This window comes from Ascaphus truei, chromosome 20 (genome assembly GCF_040206685.1).
Source record: "Ascaphus truei isolate aAscTru1 chromosome 20, aAscTru1.hap1, whole genome shotgun sequence".
In the NCBI taxonomy this organism is placed as follows: Eukaryota; Metazoa; Chordata; class Amphibia; order Anura; family Ascaphidae; genus Ascaphus; species Ascaphus truei.
In genome coordinates, this window is record NC_134502.1 from 21,224,703 (window position 1) to 21,245,059 (window position 20,357).

At 42.7% G+C, this 20,357-nt stretch overlaps 1 protein-coding gene across 1 annotated transcript; it reads left to right on the plus strand.

The window, feature by feature from the left end:
* The first annotated feature begins 10,962 nt into the window (after nt 1-10,962).
* LOC142471021 (olfactory receptor 11A1-like) lies at nt 10,963-11,913 on the plus strand. Its single transcript, XM_075577819.1, has one exon. It carries the CDS (start codon nt 10,969-10,971, stop codon nt 11,911-11,913), a length of 945 nt encoding a protein of 314 aa, XP_075433934.1. The 5' UTR covers nt 10,963-10,968.
* The last annotated feature ends 8,444 nt before the right edge of the window (nt 11,914-20,357 follow it).

Here is a 20,357-nt window from a genome sequence, read left to right on the forward strand (position 1 = left end):
CACTCAGCAATTGGCTTTGAAATACCTTTTACCTTTATAGGGCAATTTTACACTCAGCATTTGTTTGCTAAAAATTCCCCTGCTTCAGCACAGTCTTTGTATCAATTTTCAAACTTTTCTGCATATACTCCATTCACAGCTGGTAGCCCGATGCAGTGTGGCAACCTTTATTTGCAAAATCAGTACCCCTCATGGGTCACCATCTGTATTCACTGCTTCAGCGAAACTTTTGAAAACAACAAACACCTATCCCTTTTTAAGGGCTGACTCACTTCTTGAACCCTGACTATGGCTAGAAGGCAAAATCCCTATTTCAATGACCGTATTGCACTTTGTGATAGGCAATTAAAGGTTTACCTGCTTCAGCAGTCTCTTGGGATTGGGGAAAAGAGTCCATCTGTGGTTTTTGTAAGTTTCAGTGCAGTGTAAGTTCCACTGGTGTGTACCCCTTTAACTCTGCCTCTGCTGCATGAGAGGTTTTTTTTTTTTGTTTTTTTCAAGTTGTTTAGACTGTTTGTAGGCAAAAAGCATAACAAAAAAATTTCACATAAAAACTGCAGTCCTTTTTAACTACAAAGACACCTCTTGTCCCACCTCGGACACCATATGTAGACGGACGTTCACAGAGGTACACAATTGGGAGGCTTTATAAGGTGAAATTATAATAGGCTTTATTGTGCCTTTTCCTTCTCATCAGGAAATTATCCAAACACAGAGGGGGGAACAAAGCTTCTATCCACTTGGGAGTATTTCTAGTGAAATCCTATGCACTTAATTCACATCTCCCTAGTCAAGCATTTTTCTCAGCCCCAAAACATATAGCATGAAAATAAGCAGATATAAGCAGTCTCTTAATAATGAAAGTCTTATCTGTTTATCAGCTGTAGAGTAAGCTTCTCTGTTGTCCTGGAACCGCACCCGTGCGTGCACAGAAAATCAGCATCCAGGTTTAGAAGTCTTATTTGGTATCTTGCAATCAGCTATGCTGGGCAGAGCTCAAGACCGGTCAGCTCCAGAGATGTGTGTTCTTCCCGAACAGTCTCTCCTGTGAGACTCAAGAACACTCTGCTCTGTCTCTCCAAAGTTCAGCTCTCAGTCAGAGCTAAGGAGTCACTTCCTGTCTCAAAGGCAGGCTTTTTCTACCACCTGAATAAGGCAGGTGGTGTTAGTTAATTTGCTACCAGCAGTTAACCACCACACTGCTGGATTAGAGGCACATTTGTGAACAGGGATAAGTCCCATGTTACACACCCACTTTGGGATTCTTCAATTACACCTAGTTTTAGCATTTTTTTAACCTCTAAACTTATAGCCTCCATTTTGGCCTCTGTGATTCGGTACGGTTTAAGGTTAACTCAGCCCCCCGGTTCAGAGACTAGGTCAGGTTCAATTACCCTAGTTCTACCTGGCTTTGTAGAGAAGACTTCTTTGTTTCTTCTCACTACAGTAGGTTCTGGACCTCTCGTTTCTGATGAACGGACAGGGTTTCAGCTATGCTAACCTCTGGGTCAGTTTCTCGATTCTCTGATGGACCTGTGGGTACTAAGGTTAACAAGACCTCTCTATCTTTCATGGGCTTAAGTAGGTTTACATGGTAGATTTTCTCAGGTTTCCTCCTACCTGGCTGTCTCACCTTGTAATTTACTTCTCCCACTCTTTCTAAGACCTCATATGGCCCATGCCACTTAGCAAGGAATTTACTCTCTACGGTGGGAACCAGAACTAGCACCCTGTCGCCTGGATAAAAAATTCTGACCCTAGCACCCTTATTATACGTATTCCTCTGTGCCTCTTGAGCTTTTTCCATGTGTTCCCTCACTATAGGTAGGACTGCAGCTATGCGGTCCTGCATCTGGGCAATATGTTCTATTATACTTCTGTATGGGAAAACTGCGTGTTCCCAGGTCTCTTTGGCTATATCTAGTAAGCAGAAGTGAAAAGTAATGAATGGTCACTACTTCTCCACACCAACACAAACTTGAAGGTTTAAAAAATGAATTTTATTACAAAAAAAGGCTAGACATCGTGGAAGAGACCACTCTGACGCGTTTCACGGGATGAAACGCGTCAGAGTGGTCTCTTCCACGATGTCTAGCCTTTTTTTGTAATAAAATTCATTTTTTAAACCTTCAAGTTTGTGTTGGTGCGGAGGAGTAGTGACCATTCATTACTTTTCACTTCTGCCTACCAATTTGCTATGGAGCACACAGAGGTCTCATTACGTTAGCAGTTGTTACTACTTTCCAGCAGACGCGGTATCCCGACGATCTATGCGCCAGAGCGCACTGTATGCTGGTCCCCCGAAGAGAACACAGCTGTTGGCGTCTAGGACACGGGGTTACACGTACTACATGCCGCAGCGCATCGTGAACCGAGTCATCCGACAAACGCAGCTGAGTGTTGTCATTTCCATCGACTGACCGGGGAATTGGCGTGATCGGCAGGCAGCGGAGCAGTAGCGGCACCCATTAGAGCTTTGCGCAGGAGCGCCCTGCCTTTCCAGGATCATTAGCAGCTTCCTCGATGTCCACAGCAACATACCTACAGCTACAGGTTACGGGTGCTTCATTTATACAGCTCAGCTATTGGGGTGGCAGGGTACTTACCGGTTAAGGGCAGCTTTCATTTGGGCTATGAGTTGAGGTTGCAATTGCTGTGGCGGAGGTCAGATCATTTTGCACCTCTAGTGCCTATTTGATATTGGGCCCCCGGTCCGTTTATTATACCTTATAGCCACCCCATATCCATATACTTTCATACCATCATTGTTACCTGCATTGAGACCACTTCCTTCGTTGTGCCTGAACATTGGCTTATTATATGCCTATACACCTACACATGATTGTCAGCATTGGAACACTGGAGGTCATACTCCAATTTTTGTCTCTAGATCTAGTAAGCCCTTTGGGTGTCGGCCATACAATAGTTCAAATGGGGAGAAGCCTGTGAATGATTGGGGAACCTCCCTAATGGCAATTAACAGGTAGGGTAACAAACAATCCCAGTTTTTCCCATCCTTATCGACCGCCCGGCGTAACATGCTCTTTAAGGTTTTATTGAACCGTTCCACTAAACCATCTGTTTGTGGATGATAGACTGAGGTTCTGAGATGCTTGATTTTTAGGAGTTTACATAACTCTTTTGTTACTTGGGACATAAATGGTGTTCCCTGGTCAGTTAAGATCTCTTTAGGAATTCCAACCCGGGTAAACAGAACTATTATGTGTCATGGACACATGACACATAAAGCTTGGCCCGTGCAGACACACTTACTAGTATTCCCTCCTACTGTCTCTGTACGTTCTCCCTACCTACCAATTAGATTGTAAGCTCCTCGGAGCAGGGACTCCTTCCTTAATGTTACTCTTACAGTATGTCTGAAGCACTTATTCCCATGATCTGTTATTTATATTATTTGTTATTTATATGATATGTATTACTACTGTGAAGCGCTATGTACATTTATGGCGCTATATAAATAAAGACATACAATACAATTAACTCTTTTGCTATGTTTTAAGCAGAGGTGCTACATTGGGGAACTGCATCCGGATATCGGGTGGCATAATCTAATATTACCAATATATGCTGATGTCCCCTAACAGACTTTATTAGGGGTCCTACTAGATCCATAGCAATCCGGTCAAATGGTACATCTATTATGGTTAAGGGTACCAATGGGCTACGATATGCTTTGAACGGGGGCGGTGATCTGACATTCTGGGCATGAGGAGCAATAATTGGTAATTTCTGCCAGAACCCCAGGCCAATAGAAGCTTCGGAGAACCTTTTCTTTTGTTTTTTCCACCCCTAGGTGTCCCCCCAATGGGTGACTATGTGTGAGGTGTAATACTACATTACGGAACGTCCGTGGTACCAATAATTGTTTAGTTATAATGGATTTCCTCCTATCAACCCGATATACTAGGTCATTTTCTACCTCGAAGTAGGGGTAGGCAAGTGACCTATCTGGTTTGATTTGGGGTATTCCCTACCAAGGTAGCCATGGGAAATGGAATTCTACAGCACTCTTCCTTTTTCCCCTTTTTATTTGGGCCCTCATCAACCTTGATAAAGAGCGGAAGCTCGAAACATGTCGGTGGGGGCCTGAGGGCTCATTTTTTTCTTGTTACCATGTTCTGACAAATAATAAACCTCTAATTTTTGGGACACTCTCTAGCAAATTTATTTCGTATAGCTGTGCTCCAACTCTCCTTTCTGGATATCTGGGGTGGTAAGCGCCTGTTCAACATCTTGATTTGGGGTATTCCCTACCAAGGTTGCCATGGGAAATGGAATTCTACAGCACTCTTCCTCTTTCCCCTTTTTATTTGGGCCCTCATCAACCTCTATTTCTGAAAAAGGGAAAGGATTTGTTTCTTCTATTACTTCTTTATGATCCGCTATTGAACTCTTGTCGCTATTCTGAGAAAATGGGGAAAGTCGGTCCCTATTAACACATCATGTGCCAGTTTGGGTACTATACCCACTTTGAAATCTAAAGAACCAAACTCTGTTTCAATAAGAACATCAACAGTGGAATATTCGTGATTATTCCCATGTATACAACAAATTGCCACTTTTTGTGAACTGTTTACCTGTTTTTTCCAAATGGGCAACAGGTATTCGGACACTAGTGTAACCATACTCCCAGAGTCAAGTAGTGCCCGAACCCTCTTACCATTTACCTTTACAGATGCCCAGAGATGGTTATTCAAGGGGTCCTCTGGGCTAAGGCCCATACATTGGGACCACAACAAATAAGGTTAAACGCTGTTGCATTGCATTGGTTCAGCATTTAGTGGGCAGACTTTCGCGGTGTGGCTCCTCTCATGACAATTTACACATTTAGGTACATAGTCTGTGTCCCACTTAGAGCCCTTTTTCGGCTCCCCATGTTGGCTGTTGCCCTTAGTATGCGAGCCACTGTTACTGGTGCTGTGTGAAGGCGGTCATCGCTCTTCAGCCCCCCTTAACCCTGGTACCCTTTTACCGTCTCTGGAAAAGTCCTGGAACCTTGGGAAGTGGGGATGCTCCATGACTATGGGTTGCGGTTGCTCTTCTGCTGCATTGTACCTTTCTACGAGGGCCACCAGCTCATCTGCATTGTGTGGGTCACTCTGACTGACCCAACGGTGTAGGGCAGAGGGAAGTTTCCTTAAGAACTGGTCCATGACCAACCGTTCCACGATGTGGCTTGCTGAGTTGATCTCGGGTTGTAGCCACTTCCGAGCGATGTGGATGAGGTCATACATCTGGCTTCGGGTGGCTTTATCCAATGTGAAGGACCATGCGTGGAACCTTTGGGTGCGAACAGCTGTGGTTACGCCGAGGCGGGCGAGGATCTCGAACTTCAATTTTGCATAGACGTTAGCTTCAGCTGGCTCTAGATCAAAGTAAGCCTTCTGGGGTTCGCCGCTTAAGAAGGGTGTGATTAGACTGGCCCACTCAGCTTCTGGCCATCCCTCTCTCTGTGCCATACGTTCAAAAGTGAGAAGATAGGTTTCAACATCATCCGAGGGCCCCATCTTCTGAAGGTAGTGGCTTGCCCTGGTCATTTTCGGGACTGGGACTGCCTCTGCCAGTGGAGTCTTAATGATAGTCTCTCTCAGGACCTCGAGTTCCTGCTGTAAGGCCTGGGCGAACCGTTGTTGCTCCTTTCTCAGCAAGTGGTTTGTCTCTTGCTGGTTTGCATTCGCCTGTTGCTGGTTTGCATCTCTTGCTGGGCTATTAGCAGCTGTTGCTGGGTTGCATTTGCTTTTTGCTGGGCTGCATTCGCCTCTTGCAGGGCTGCATTCGTATCTTTCTGGGCAGCGACATTGCGTACCAACGCACTCACGACGTCTTCCATCTTGATGGGGAAAAAAAACTTTTTTTTTTTTTTAAAGTTCTTTTACTTGCAGACCTTTTAGTGTTCTGCCCGCATTCTCCACCATATGTGACAAACGGCTTACTCCGGGGCTCCGTCGTCTGTCCGGGACTGTTAGAACACGGTCCTTTAGGGTAGGTTAAATGACGAGGCGTAACGTGCTGTTCCTTTAAACAGGCTACTGCCTGGTTTATTCAGTCCCAGGCACTGAGACTGCCACTCGAAATACAAAATAATACATAAGCAAACAAAACCCTGCTCACCTGAGCAATAACTTAACTAAGGTTTTTCCCTGACTGGGATTGGAGCGGCTTATCCACTTACAACAACAAAATAAGGAACTTTGCAGTTTTAGAACAAAAAGGAACAGAATGATTTAACCTGTTTGGGGAGAGGCGTTTCCCCTCTCTGCTTCCAGCAGCCTTTCTGCCTCCAGGCTCTTGGGGAGAGGGGAGAGGAACCAGGAAATCAGCCTTACATACCTGATTTCCACCTAACAGGACAGGTGATAGAAATCAGAAAGCAGACAAACTCTGGTCTGGATCCCTCACCCCTCAGTTCCAGCACTTGCCAAACTGTGGGATGGAGTGCATGCATTCTAAGGCTGCACTTTCCAGCCTAAACAGGATAGAAGCTGTTCAGTATCCTGGGAGCCCTATATATGGAATTTATTACCATCCCCTGGTTTCTGTCACAACTGTTTATTTCTAAAGTTTTCATACAGTGTTATTTGCAGGTGATTGGGGAAATGATACATAAAGTAGGTGAGGTATAATTACATTAAGGAAACGATTTCCAGCACCGATATGTGTCCTGAGAGGTACAGATGTGGCACATGCATGTACAACTGTAACGTTGATGTTCACCCCAAATAAGGCAGGACCCCAGTTCTGAGGTGGGGTAGTGTAAACGCCACCCACAGCAATGAGGGCACGTCTGGAATGTGGATGATCAGGGTAGCCGGGTTGGTATTGGAGATGTGAGAACAGTCCTGATACTTGCCGAGGTTGAAGGGTTGGAGCAAGGAGAGTTGGTGAAGTCCAGGTGCCATAGTCAGGGGTTGGAGAGAAGCGGAAGGTCAGAGGTAAGCCAGGGTCAGTAATTCAGAAGAGGGAGGTCCAAGGTTCAAGCCGGTCGGTACACAGGAAATCAAACAGCAACAAAGTTAGGGCAAGGCAAGGCAAGACAAAGCTAGGAACGGGGAGGTGGGAACACACAGGGTACAAGGAATAATGCTCAGCCAAAGTGCCAGTGGCAAAGCTGAGCATATATAGGAGAACAGATCCAATCAGACAGGAGCAGAGGTGCGGCCTCAGCTGAGGCAGGGATAGGGGGAGCGGTGCAGGAGACAGGTGGCAGTGATTAAGTGAACAGTAATTGTTGACACGCTGCTGGGGAGCGGTGCACATGCATCATGTGTGCGCTACACGCAGCGCGGTCACATGACATAAATGGGAGGTGGGGCCAGTCCCTGTAATGTTAGAAATACCTCTCTGTGCGCGCGTAGTGGTGTCCGCGGATGTGTTTGAAGCTGCAGGTAAGGAGGGAGCGCACCGCGGGGGACGCGGTCCCCGATTCCATACAACAACCAAAGGGATCCTTTCACAGCCCAAAATGCAACTTCATTATTAAAGAGTAGCACCGTAATGATAATCAGCCAATGCCCAAGTTACATTATACCATATATTGGTGCATGCAGTTAATTTTTCCGTTGTCAAATAAGACCAATCTTGGTGATAATCCCTTACCCGGTTGGCTGCTACAATACAGATGTAGCCAGTTTCATTGTTCGTATAGATAATCCAACATATCCTGTTATAACTGAAAGAAGGGTGGGGAGCCGTGTTGGCCCTTTCTGCCATGGAGTAACAAAGGAGGGAGAGGGAGACAGTGTTATGATACATTTTAATGGTCCAACAAGTAGTTGATATTTTACAAACTTTCTAACTTCTCAGGGTCCTTCATCGGGTATGACAGAAATACAGAAACAAAATATTATATACAGTGTTTGTAAGAGGGATATCTGGTTGCAGTGGATGTTAAGGTTAAGTGGCAGTGACAGAGAGGAATATCTCAACATATCCCAATATATCACAAGCTATCACATCATATCCCAACATATCCCACCACTGGAAACAATGGTGCTGGCTACATCTGCAAATCTCTCTGCAGTTATCACTTCTATTTTAAGTTTAAAATGAAACATACATTGTTTATATCGTTTTGTGGTTTGTATTAGGACCATTAACCGAAGGGAAGTTTTATCCCAAGTAACATCAATTTATTTTATTCTTTTCCTCCAATTGGATCAATGGACAGTGCCACGATATATATGCTCCAGAATTACTTGTTTTGCAATTCTTTTAGCTGATACTTCCTGTCACATCCTCTAACGCGTCTCACGCACAGGGCGTTTTATCAAAGATACCTATAGGGGGCACACATAGGGATATAAGATATGATGGGGAACAAGAAGAAGATCCCTATGATATTAGTGCATAATATCATAGGGATCTTCTTCTTGTTCCCCATCATATGTTTTTAATTTAGTACATTTTAGATATTGGTCTACTGTTCCACTGGTACACATTTTTGTCAGCTGTGCTTCGTTTTTTTCCATTTTTGATTCATCTCAACTACTGACCATGCGCCTGGATGCACGCTGTGCTAGAGATACAATTACTGATTCAAGACTCCCTGCTCCCCGCTAGTGAAGCAGTCTGTTCAGCCGGGCGTGTGGCTGCACAGATCCTGGTTTGACCACCCTCTGGTTTCAGTTATTACGTCCCCGCCACTGCAACGGAACAGCTGATGTAAGCGGAGCCATACCAGAGCTGTGCAGTGTCATTACAGTGTGGAAGAGCTACCATTATACTTTACGGAAGGAGGATATATCGTATACAGTTGGGAATGCAGTTTTGAGCTGGTGCTGTTCCTACTCCCTCCTCTCTCACCGCCCACCTCTCTCTCCGTCTTCGTTCATTTTGGTAACCGTGAGTAAAGTGGGCAACATTATTCCGCTGTGATTAATCTGGCCAGTTGCCACAAACACATCATTATTGTTATTACAGCATCTGTTACCAGTAGGAGGTGAAGAATGGTTCTATACACTATACAGTGTATCTCTAGCTAAAACATTTATGCAATTTTCATTGAGCTCTTGTACTTTGTGGGCTGGTAACAGTCCTGCTACTCTTTGACACTTGCTGTCACACGCGGCCACACACTGCGGTCATGCAACTACTGGTCACAATGTTGAGGTCTGGAACAGAAAGTAGCGTAGGAGACGGTGAGCGAAGACCCCCCAACACGGTGTTTCGGCCCCTGACGAAGCCGTTCCTGGCTAAATACAGCGTTGGGTGTCTTCGCTCATCGTCTCCTATGCTACTTTCTGTTCCAGACCTCAACATTGTGACCAGTAGCCACGTGACAGCAGCACGTGGCAGCGTGTGGCAGCAAGTATCAGCATTATTGCCTTTATTACGGGACATTGTGTTTGTGCTATTTGGAGTCAGTACCGCTGCTATTACTATTCAGGACCACAGGATTCTTTGGGACTCTTCAGCTGCTACTTCCCCTTTCAGGCTGGGCTCGGCGTATACCGCAGTGGTTGCTGTTTAGAAGGGTTTGGAGGGGTGACACTTACTGTATATCCCATTATAGTATTATCTTATTTGCACATAATTTATTTGCACACTAACTTTCCTGATATGTTGCAGCGGATGCTGTTGTGTTTGATGGCCCTAAGGGATTATATATACCCGGCATTGAGTGCTTACTGCATTAGGGTTGTTTCACCACACCTCCTGTTATAGCACATTTTGACACATACATATGCTACATTTGCTCTGGCATTTTGTTTATTCCTATGAGACAGATCTGTGATATTTATTATCTCAGGTTTACTGGGGCAGCTTTGATTCTTTGTTGCTCTCACCATTGTTTCTGTTTGCTGTTGCACCTCTGTGTATTCATACATCTGTTTATACAGGGATGTTGCCATACTAGCAGGGTTTAGGATATACTGTGCTATGTTTGGCTTAGTATATCTTAGTATACTGTATATTCATTTCCCTTGCATTATTAGTATTGTGACATTGATTTACATTGGTAGAAGCTTTAGTGTAGTTGGACTCCATATATATATATATATATATATATATATATATATATATATATATATATATATACATACATACATACATACATACATACATACATACATACATACATACATACATACATACATACATATATATATATATATATATATATATATATATATATATATATATATATTCTTCTCTACATATTAATTATATAAAGGAGTTACTTACTACAGTACTTGCTATTCATGCACTTGGGTATTATAGCATTTGGATATGGTTCACTATGTTTTTTATTATAGTCTGTTTGTCTTCATTAGGCTGTTTGTTTAATAAATATTTACAATTCTTAACTCATACCTGTGTGCCCCACTTTGGAGTGCTAGTGGGTCCTGTTCTATGGGACCCACAATTTCTTCTCTCTTGCATACAGTGCCATTATTTAGAGTCAGAAATTACTTTCTTTATTCACTTAGGAGATATCAGTGGATGATGTTTCACTGGGGTTTTTGTTTGGCTTCCTCTGGATATAAACACTGTAAGTGCAAATATGTAAGTCCTGTACAGTCTCTGTCGCCTAAATATTTCATACTGCAGTTTGAACTTGATGGACATATTGTATTCTTTTAACCTCATCTACTATATGTATTGTATGTAACATGTTTTCTGCTATTCTGTTCCTATCCCTAATCTGTTTTTTTTTAACAAGTATACAGTGTATATATATATATATATATATATATATATATATATATATATATATATATATATATATATATATATATATATATATATTATACAAAGTGCAATAAAGCATAGTACTTAAAAAACAAAAAAAAAGGGAATAAAGCATAGTGTACAGTACATTGTGTAACATTAATATATTAAGGCTTTTCTGTGTTATATGTCTTAATTGCCTGAATAAACTCTCTCTTCTTGCAGCACGAGAACTGATAATTAATTTGAAGATCTCCTTTTCCTCTTTATCCCACAATGCTCCGGGAGAATCAGACCACGGTTACAGAATTTCTGCTTCTGGGATTTCCAGCCATTCACAACTTCAAGATCTTACTCTTCTTTGTCTTCCTACTGTTATATATTTTCACCTTAGCTGGAAATGTCCTGATCATTGTCTTGGTGTCAATCAGTCACCAGCTCCGTACCCCCATGTACTTCTTTCTCAGTCTCCTGTCCCTGTCTGATATCTTGATGACAACAGATATTGTGCCTAACATGCTATACATAATAATGGCAGAAGGGGCCGTTATCTCTCTCGCTGGCTGCATCACTCAATATTTCCTATTTGGTGCCTCAGCAACTGCTGAATGTTTCCTCCTTACAGTGATGTCTTATGATAGATACCTGGCCATCTGCAAACCATTGCGTTACTCTTCTATTATGGACTTTAAGCTTTGCTGCCAAATGGTTTTCTGGTCTTGGTTCTTAGGTTTTATGGTATCACTAAATATGGTTATTTTGGTTTGTTCATTTCAGTTATGTAACCCCAATGTCATTGACCATTTCTTCTGTGATATTACCCCTCTCTTAGAACATTTGTGCTCAAACAGATTCATTGTGGATACAGTATTATCTTTTCTAGGCATCCCTTGTGTTATTCTCCCATTCATCTTCATTATTGTGACTTATGTCTGTATCTCCATCACCATCCTCAGGATCTCCTCCACCATTGGGAGACAGAAAGCCTTCTCCACCTGCAGCTCTCACCTGGCCATTGTGTGCACATATTATGGGACACTGTTTGCTAAATATGTAATTCCCCCCAAAGGACAGTCAGTGAATGTAAAGAAAATCACCTCTATTCTGTACACAGTCGCCACCCCATTATTCAATCCCATTATCTATACTCTGAGGAACAAGGAGATCCAGGCAGCTCTGTGTAAATGTATTAGTATAAGGGTACAAACATATTTTGAGTAGCAGGAGATAAACTACAGAACGTTAATTCTATTGTGTTATGTTCAGAGCGGTAAAAATTATATATTTGCTGAAAGCTATAGTAGATGCAGTAAGGATACCTCTTATAACCTGTAGTTTTGCAGTTACAGTATATTGACATTAAAGAAAACACCGGTGGGCAGACGAGTATTCTAAAACTTGCCTTAAGCTTGTCTTGATAAACCTGGGTCTATCACCAACAAGACCCAGGTACATGCTGGGAACATGCTGGGTACATGCTGGGTACATGCTGGGTACATGCTGGGTACATGCTGGGTACATGCTGCAAAGATTTCAGTGACATTTCTGCAGAGACTATTGGCCCATCGGATTAACACAGCAGGGGTCCCTGGCAGTCCCATTCAGTTTGAATTGGACTGCCAGGGACCCCCGCTGTTAATCCAATGGGCCATTAGTCTGGCAGCAGAAATGTCACTGAAATGTTGCAGCATGTACCCAGCATGTACCCAGCATGTACCCAGCATGTACCCAGCATGTACCCAGCATGTACCTGGGTCTTGTTGGTGATTGCCCCAGATTTGTTTTAGAATACTCGGCGGCACTACAGTATGCATCAAAGAAGGTTTTTCAGCCCCATTATTCTCCTCAAGCAACAGTGCTAGATTTTGACAGTGATAATATGGAGCTATGGAACTGAAAAATAACAAGATGTATAAAAATATACTGTATATAATAAGGAGATAACAAGTAAAGCTTGAAAACCTTCAGCAAACTTTCTTAATAGTACACCGACAGAACCCTAATACTCCTTAGTACACTCAAAACTTAGAAATCCAGAACATAACCCAGTGGGCCAGAGGGATCCATGCTCTAATTCAAGGACATTGGGGGCTATGCACTAAGCAGTGATAAGTCGTTTTAAGAGCGCAAAGTGCTTTTAGAACGTGAAGTTCCGCCGAGCTCTATGCACTAAGCCGCGCAAAAAGGCACTTTGCGCTCTAAGGGGCCTATGCAGAGAGCAGCGCTTTTAAAAATTGGCAAGGGTAATAAAAAGTAGCTTTAATGGAGAGTTTTATTCTCCATATGCAGAAATGTGCGAAATCTGCAATTTATAGCATGAATGCGTGTGGCGAGTTGAAAATGGAGAGATGCGCACTGCTGAAATGTGTAAAAAAAAAATCGCGCATTTTTTTTTTTTTTCCTATGGCCGGCGAGCTCCAGCTTCTTGCCAACTTTTGTTGGCGGAGCTAATTGTAGAAAATCGCGCCATTTTATTGGCGCGAACAGCCGCTAGATGGCGTTCGCGCCTTTCTGAATTCGGATATTTTTAAAATTGGCGAGATGTAGGTTCTCGCCAGCCGCGCGGCGAGATTTACAAATAGAAAAAAAAAATGGCGCGTTTTTCGTAACTCGCCATTTTCTGCTGTTTTCTAAGCAAATTTCGCCAAAAAATGGCGATATTTACTATAGCGATGCTCTCTGCATAGGCCCCTAAAACGGGCTTTTCCTTGAAATTTTTTCTAAGTCCAACTTTGATCCTACGATCAGCTGTTTGCGCTGAATCCTGCCCTTCTGCGGGATTCACTAAGCAACGCAAACTGATCGTACGTTAAAGTTGCGCTGAATAAAGCTCACAGCTAAAGGCAGGTGATAAAAAAAGCTGGACTTCTTCTTTGTTTACCTTTTTGCTGGCGCAAAACCAATACAACAGGCCAGCGGGTGCCCCCGGCTGACCCCGCAGGGGTCCCCGAGGGAGGCCGGGGGTCGCGCTGGTGTTCCCAGCTGACCCCGTGGCCGTCCCGGGTCCCCGCGGGAGTCCCGGGGTACCCGCGGGCCTGCGGTACCAATGTTGTGCCAACAATAATACTAAACATTATTTCTAACTAAATACACTGCCCTAGCACATACAGTACAATAATGTGCAAAATAACTATTATCCAGATATGGATAATAGATTATTTGCCCATTATTAAACACTGCATTAGCATACCTAAATAAAGTCAATTAAAACAGTAGCCAGCTAATCCAATCAGTACAAGCAGTAACAACATCAACAATTATTTAATTAAACCATTACCAATGAAACCAATTAATTCCTAAACCAACTCAAAATGAATAGTAACACTAACCAATCAAACCAATTAATTACAACAACATTAATGAATGTAAACATTAAAGCCGCTTGTAACATTTGCATGGAGATTTGCCATCTCCATGCAAGGCTGTTACAGGCGATCGTACAATAAATAAATACATTTTAATTATAGTGTACATGAGCAGGGGGTCTCCGGAGCTGAACAGTGTTGGTTTCAGGTCCGAGGAACACCTACTTCAGGAGATATAGGCCCCATTATGGGGTGCCGGTATCCCCTGCAGAATTTCAATGTCCCGGTCACGTGACGCGGACGCTTGAAAGTGCAGGGGATACCGGCACCCCATAATGGGGCCTGTATCTCCTGAAGTAGGGGGTCCTCGGTCCTGAAACCAATGCTTGTCAGCTCCGGAAAGGCTAGCGTACGGAAAGGTTAAGAACGCTAGCAGGGGGAAAATACATTGCACGCACGATAAGCCAGTTTTGGGCACGTCCGATCAAAAATGGACTGAGGGCCTTAGTGAATCGCGCCGCCGGCTTCATTTTTTATCGGACGTGCTAATTTTTTTCAGCCCGGCGCGAAAGCTTGGAGCTTAGTGCATAGCCCCCATAATCTGAACACTAATTGCATTCATATCCCAAGCCCATATATCAAGCAAGGGAACCTTCTTACTTTCTGAAGTGTTTATTTAGGGGAAACAACACAAATAAAAAGGGGGAAAAGATACTGTGGGAACACTGGGGCATGGCAGCAATGGAGGGGAAGGGAAGCTGTAAGGGCAGTGGGATAAATGCAGGATATACTGCACCGACACACTTTATTCGAGCAAATACCCGGTATGTACCTGGCAGATACCTGGAATGCGCCGCTCCTCACCTCTGACAAGCCCCGTTGCATTTGCCTTCCCAGCCTGGGTTCATGCCTGGCTGATGGGCGGCTGATCTGTTAAATGATAATGATTAGGATTTAATAGGCTGCAATGCTTCGCGTGTCTACCAGATGGCATAAATTCCTGAATTGTAATGCAGTATATATATATATATACTGTGCAGTATTGCAGCCAACGGGAATAAAATGCTTCAATCCCTGCCGGAAAATAACTCAATGCACTCGGGCAGAAAACAGTCACAAACCTCAATACACCCGGGTATACCCGAATTCGTGGGACTAGCCGAGCTCGAATAAAGTGTGTCGCCAGTGTAGGGATAGGTAAAAATCATTAACTTTTCCAGGATAGGAGAGATGACTGCTCAAGGTGGCTGCTGGTACTAAAAGACAGCATGCTGGTCTGGGCGGATGGGAAATAAATTGGGACAATACCAACTAACCAGGTAATGTAATATTAATGACATGTAACATTTGATGTAAATTTTCCCACACTATGATTCCGTAGTCACATACTGTAGCATAGTTACAAAGTGACATAGTAGATGAGGTTGAAAAATGTTTGATTTATGGTAAATGTAGCCGACAGAAACTTTATCCTATATTTCAATTTACAATATATTGATCCAAAGGAAAGCAAACAAAATCCCAGTGATATCTCATAAGGGGAAAAATAAATTCCTTCCCGACTACAAATAATGGCAGATTTCTCCCTGGATCTACATCCTTCCCACATTTATTTACTTCGTATATCCCTGTATACATTTATTTTCTAAAATTATGTCCAAACTTCATTTGAACATATCTATTGTATCTGCCATCACAGTCTCCATAGGTAATGGATTCCACATTGTAACTACCCTTACTGTAAGGAACCCTTTCCTTTGTTGCTTTTGAAATCTCCTTTCCTCCTGCCCTTGTATTATACAGATACAGATATCTCAATGCAACTATTGTGTTGTATTTGTTTTCTTGCAAAATGACTGGTAATATGTTACTTTTAGTTGATATGTTACTTTTATTTGATATGTTGGTACTAGGCTAGCCACACAATATGTACAGGTATGGAAACAAACAAAATAGCATGTATGCCATTAAATTTATATTCTTTCTCCAATAAATTAATTTGATAAACTCTTGTGCTTCTGTCTGGAGAATTGATCCCATTTGTGTTAGTCCCGGTCTCCTGTGACATGGTTAATGTACAGTATTAAGCTTTATCCATACAGTCCATCCTAGTTTAACATCTCCTCCAACCTTTTAAATATTCTCACCCCTAGCACAGAAGATCCCTCTTCATTGAGGTGCAATCCGTCCCTAACATAAAGATTGCACCTCTCAGAAAAGGAGTCTTAGTGCTCTAAACCCCCCAAACCCTCCTTCCTGCACCACTTCCTTAACCATGTATTAACCTCACTAATCTCCGACTGTCTCCCTGGGGTAGTGGAGGGCACTGGTAGTATTTCAGAAAATACAACCTTGGAGGTCCTTGCCTTAAGCTTGCAGCCTAGATCCCTCAAATAACTTTCAGGACCCTCCATCTTTCTCAAAAGTTGTCATTGTGCGAACATGTACCAAGACCGTCGGGTCAGCTCTTCCCAACAATCTGTCTACCCAATCCGCAATGTGCCGAACTCGAGCCCCTGGGAGATTACAAACTGCTGGGTACTTTCCTAATAATGGAGTCCTCTACCACCACAATCTTTCTTGGTCTCTGAGTATCCCGAGACCCCTCTGTGCTGGAAGAACTGTTCCCTGGCTGCTGGAGGAATCAGTCTCCCCCAGCGATGCCATTCCTGCCCTGACAAATCCTCACAAATCAGTTCCACGTTGCCCTTTCTCTATCTTTGATTCCCTGTTTGGCCTCCTTCTACATGTTTCTCTCACTTAGCTACGCCTTAAAGACTTTGCTGACTATTTCAGCACCCTTGTCTCTTGTCTTCTCACCCATCATATAATTGGAATGGTCTCCACTACTATTGTATCTTCCTCTCCTTCCAGTACTGCAGCCTAGTCCTCATTCCCTCTCTCCTTGTCAACCTCTTACTCCCACGCTGCTCCATATACTTACACATATTTTCAACTCCAATCTAATCTCGGACACCTTTCCCTCTGCTGTTCACACGTGCAATAATGACACCCTACTCTTAAAAACAACAGCCTTTATCTTACGTCCCCCTCTATCATCCTGTCTCTCTCCAGCCTTTTTCCTTCAAGTTTCTCAAAAGTCTCATCTATTTGAATCTATTCAATTTCCTAAACATTCATTTTCTCTTTGTTCCATTGCAAAATGTATAAACTGTTTATTCTACTGAAATTGACCTCGCCAATTTTATCTAATGTTCTTTTCCACACATTGCAAATCCCAAACATTTTACTCCCTTTACCGTTTGTGTCACCTCTCTGCTGCTTTGGCACCTTTGACTACCCTCTACTCCTAAAAAATCTTCACTTTTTTGGTATCTGCAAACACTTCTACAGAATATCCATTGCTAACTCTTTCTCTTTTCCTATCTACCACTCTGTTGGATGTGCCTCAGGACTCTGTCCTTGGTCCACTCCTTTTCTCTCTATATACCTGTACAGTACACTCTTACTTGGGGATCTCATTTCCTTAGGTTTCAAATATTACCGCTTTGTACAGTATGACAACTATTTCTTTCAGCTCCGGAGTTTACTCCTGACATCCAGTCCCAAGTCACTGATTGTCTCCCTGTTATTTCTGACTGTACGACGACTGTTGCATGAAACTTAACGTGTCTACAATGAAGAGCTTATCATAGTGCCCCTAATCAAGGCACAATTGCTCCATTTTATGTCAAAATCAATAACACTACAATCCATCCAGTATCCCAAGCATGCTGCCACGTTCATGTTATTTCTATAGTTTTTCGATTTTTTCCTTGCAACAATGCCAAAATTGCCCTGTCGCCCCGGTACAAGAAGTCTGACGTGTATGCATGCCATCAGCTAGAGATGGGTAAATGTGTCTAAATGTGGCTCCCACATTATTTGTAGTGTTTGTGTTAATATTCAATTCAAGGATGAATATTTACATGTTAAAAAATCTGAATGGGTGTATGGAATTCCATCGGCTGCCAAATTTGTTTCAATCTGCAGTAACATTCAATTCACCCAGAACCTGAAATTTGGATTTTGCTGAAGAGAGGCGAGGAAGGAGTGAAGAGATAGAGATAGAAGGAGAAATTGAGAGAGATAGATAGAAGGAGAGATAGAGATAGAAGGAGAGATAGAGAGAGAAGGAGAGATAGAGAGAGAAGGAGAGATAGAGAGAGAAGAAGAGATAGAGAGAGAAGGAGAGATCAAGAGAAAGAAGTAAAGAGAAAGAGAGTTCTCTCTCTCCCAATCCAGCAATGCCCATACAGCACTTCAGGTTCTAAATGAACCAACTGGTGAAATAGTGACCGGCTGCAGTATTGAATACATTTGAAAAGAGGTAGGTAAATGTAATTTTATAAATTCAACCCGCCAATCATTAAAATGTGCAAGCAAAATGCCACATCCACAGCAAAATAGACTGTTTACGAAAGTCCATGAATACTCTAAACTATGGCTATTGCAACCTTCTTCTCTCTGGCTTTCCTGCCTCCCAACTTCAAACTCTAAAATGTATCCAGAATGCTGCTGCCAGAGAGATCTCTTTGTTCTCGATCTGTCTCTGCCCCTCGGCTCCTGAAATCCCTTCAATAGCTCCCCATTAAACTTAACTCCGCTTTGACTATAAAATTCTACTTCTGATCGATAGTCAACTAATATACGGCTATGCCCCTTCTCATCCATTTTACTCTGCTAAGACCGTCTCCTCTTTGCTCCATTTGCCTCTATTGTACTCTCAGATCTCAAAACACTTTTCACTTTTGGCGCCCTAGTTATGGAATTCCAGAGCCGCCCCCCCCCCTCCCACCACAATATTCACCAATATTCACCAATGCATTACCCTCCCCCCCCTTTTCTTATCATGCCTGAAATATCACCTCTTCACTAAAGCACCTTCTTAATTTAACCCTGAGACTATTCCTCACGCTCTCCATGCACTGACCTGTCCCCTCAAATATGTTCTCAAATGCATTTTCTCAGATGTTATTCTTTAAGTCTACCATTTAACATTTTAGATTGTAAGTTCTTTGGGGCAGGGACTCCATAATTCCTTTCAATTAACTTGCTGTTTAAACAATGTGCGTAACTTTATATATCATCTCCAAGTATTGTCTCTTTTGTATCTCTATAAAGTGTTGCGTACATTGGTGTCGCTATATAAATAAAATATAAACCAAGTCACGTTGATGACGAAACGCGTTGGGTCGTAGCGCACAAGGTGACATCATCACGTTTTGGAAGTCCGAACCTCCCGCTGCATGCTAGCAGCTAATCACGGATGCCGGGCTGCCCGAGTGAGTGAGTGAGCCGTCCGTACAGCTAAAGATCTTGCTTGGAAGGCACATCAATTTAAGGCTGAAACTAACGGATGATACCAGTAAGTCTTCTGAAGTGCCCAGCTGTTGCGGTTTTGGCTCGTGGCTACCACCGGGTGATGAACCTTCTGAGAGATTGTCTCTTTTATATTTCCAATTGCCACCTCCTTGTTGGACTCTCACACATACCCCAATGCCAGGATTTTCGATCATTGTCACCCATTATGGAGTGGTTTAAGCCCCAGATGAGAACTATCCTGTTGAGATAATATATCTCTAAATGAGCATAGTCTAGCTACACTTGTGAGTGTGCCTTTTTTAGATTCTTCCCTTTTTGAAATAGATGTCAACACAGATAAACGCTCGCTGGCACGCGCTTCTTTCCTCTTTTTTTTTTTCAGTAGATCCTTGTGGATGTGGTCCATCCTTCCAGAAGCTGCGGGACCATCACAGCACTATATATCCTGTTATATTTTCTAATCAATGCACTTTTATTCATGGACATTTACATGTTTCACTGTATTCACAGCACTGATCTGACATCTTATTGGTTCATTCACATGTGTACATACACTTATGTTTGTGTTTCACTTTATATACATTTTTGATACACTTTTATGATTTTTGAATTCATATCCTACTTTGATTCTAATTGTGTCACTTTATGGTACATTTTTAGGTATGTATTAGCAAGTGTTAACTTTTTGTTTTTCATATACAGTATAAATAAACATATACATAAAAACATACACGTATCGGATTAATTTATCCCATTGTCACACGTCATCATTTGCTATTCACCAGAAACCACTTCCTAATGAGTCTTTGTGGAATTCTCTGTAATGTTCCAACTCCACAAAGACTCCCCTCCCTATTGTGAGCATGTATAAGAGGTCAGAGATGCAGCACAGGTTTAATACAGAGCTTATCCTGGGAAAGGCTGCACTGCAATGGGGGAGAGAACCCCTATTACCTACACATTCCTCTTCCTACGAACATCCGTCTTTCAGTTCTGAACGTTTGCTGCTGAGAAATATTATTTCCAGGACTTGGA

Excerpts from the sequence above, each read along its gene's own strand:
- LOC142471021 (XM_075577819.1), top strand. The coding sequence starts at position 10,969 with ATGCTCCGGGAGAATCAGACCACGGTTACAGAATTTCTGCTTCTGGGA.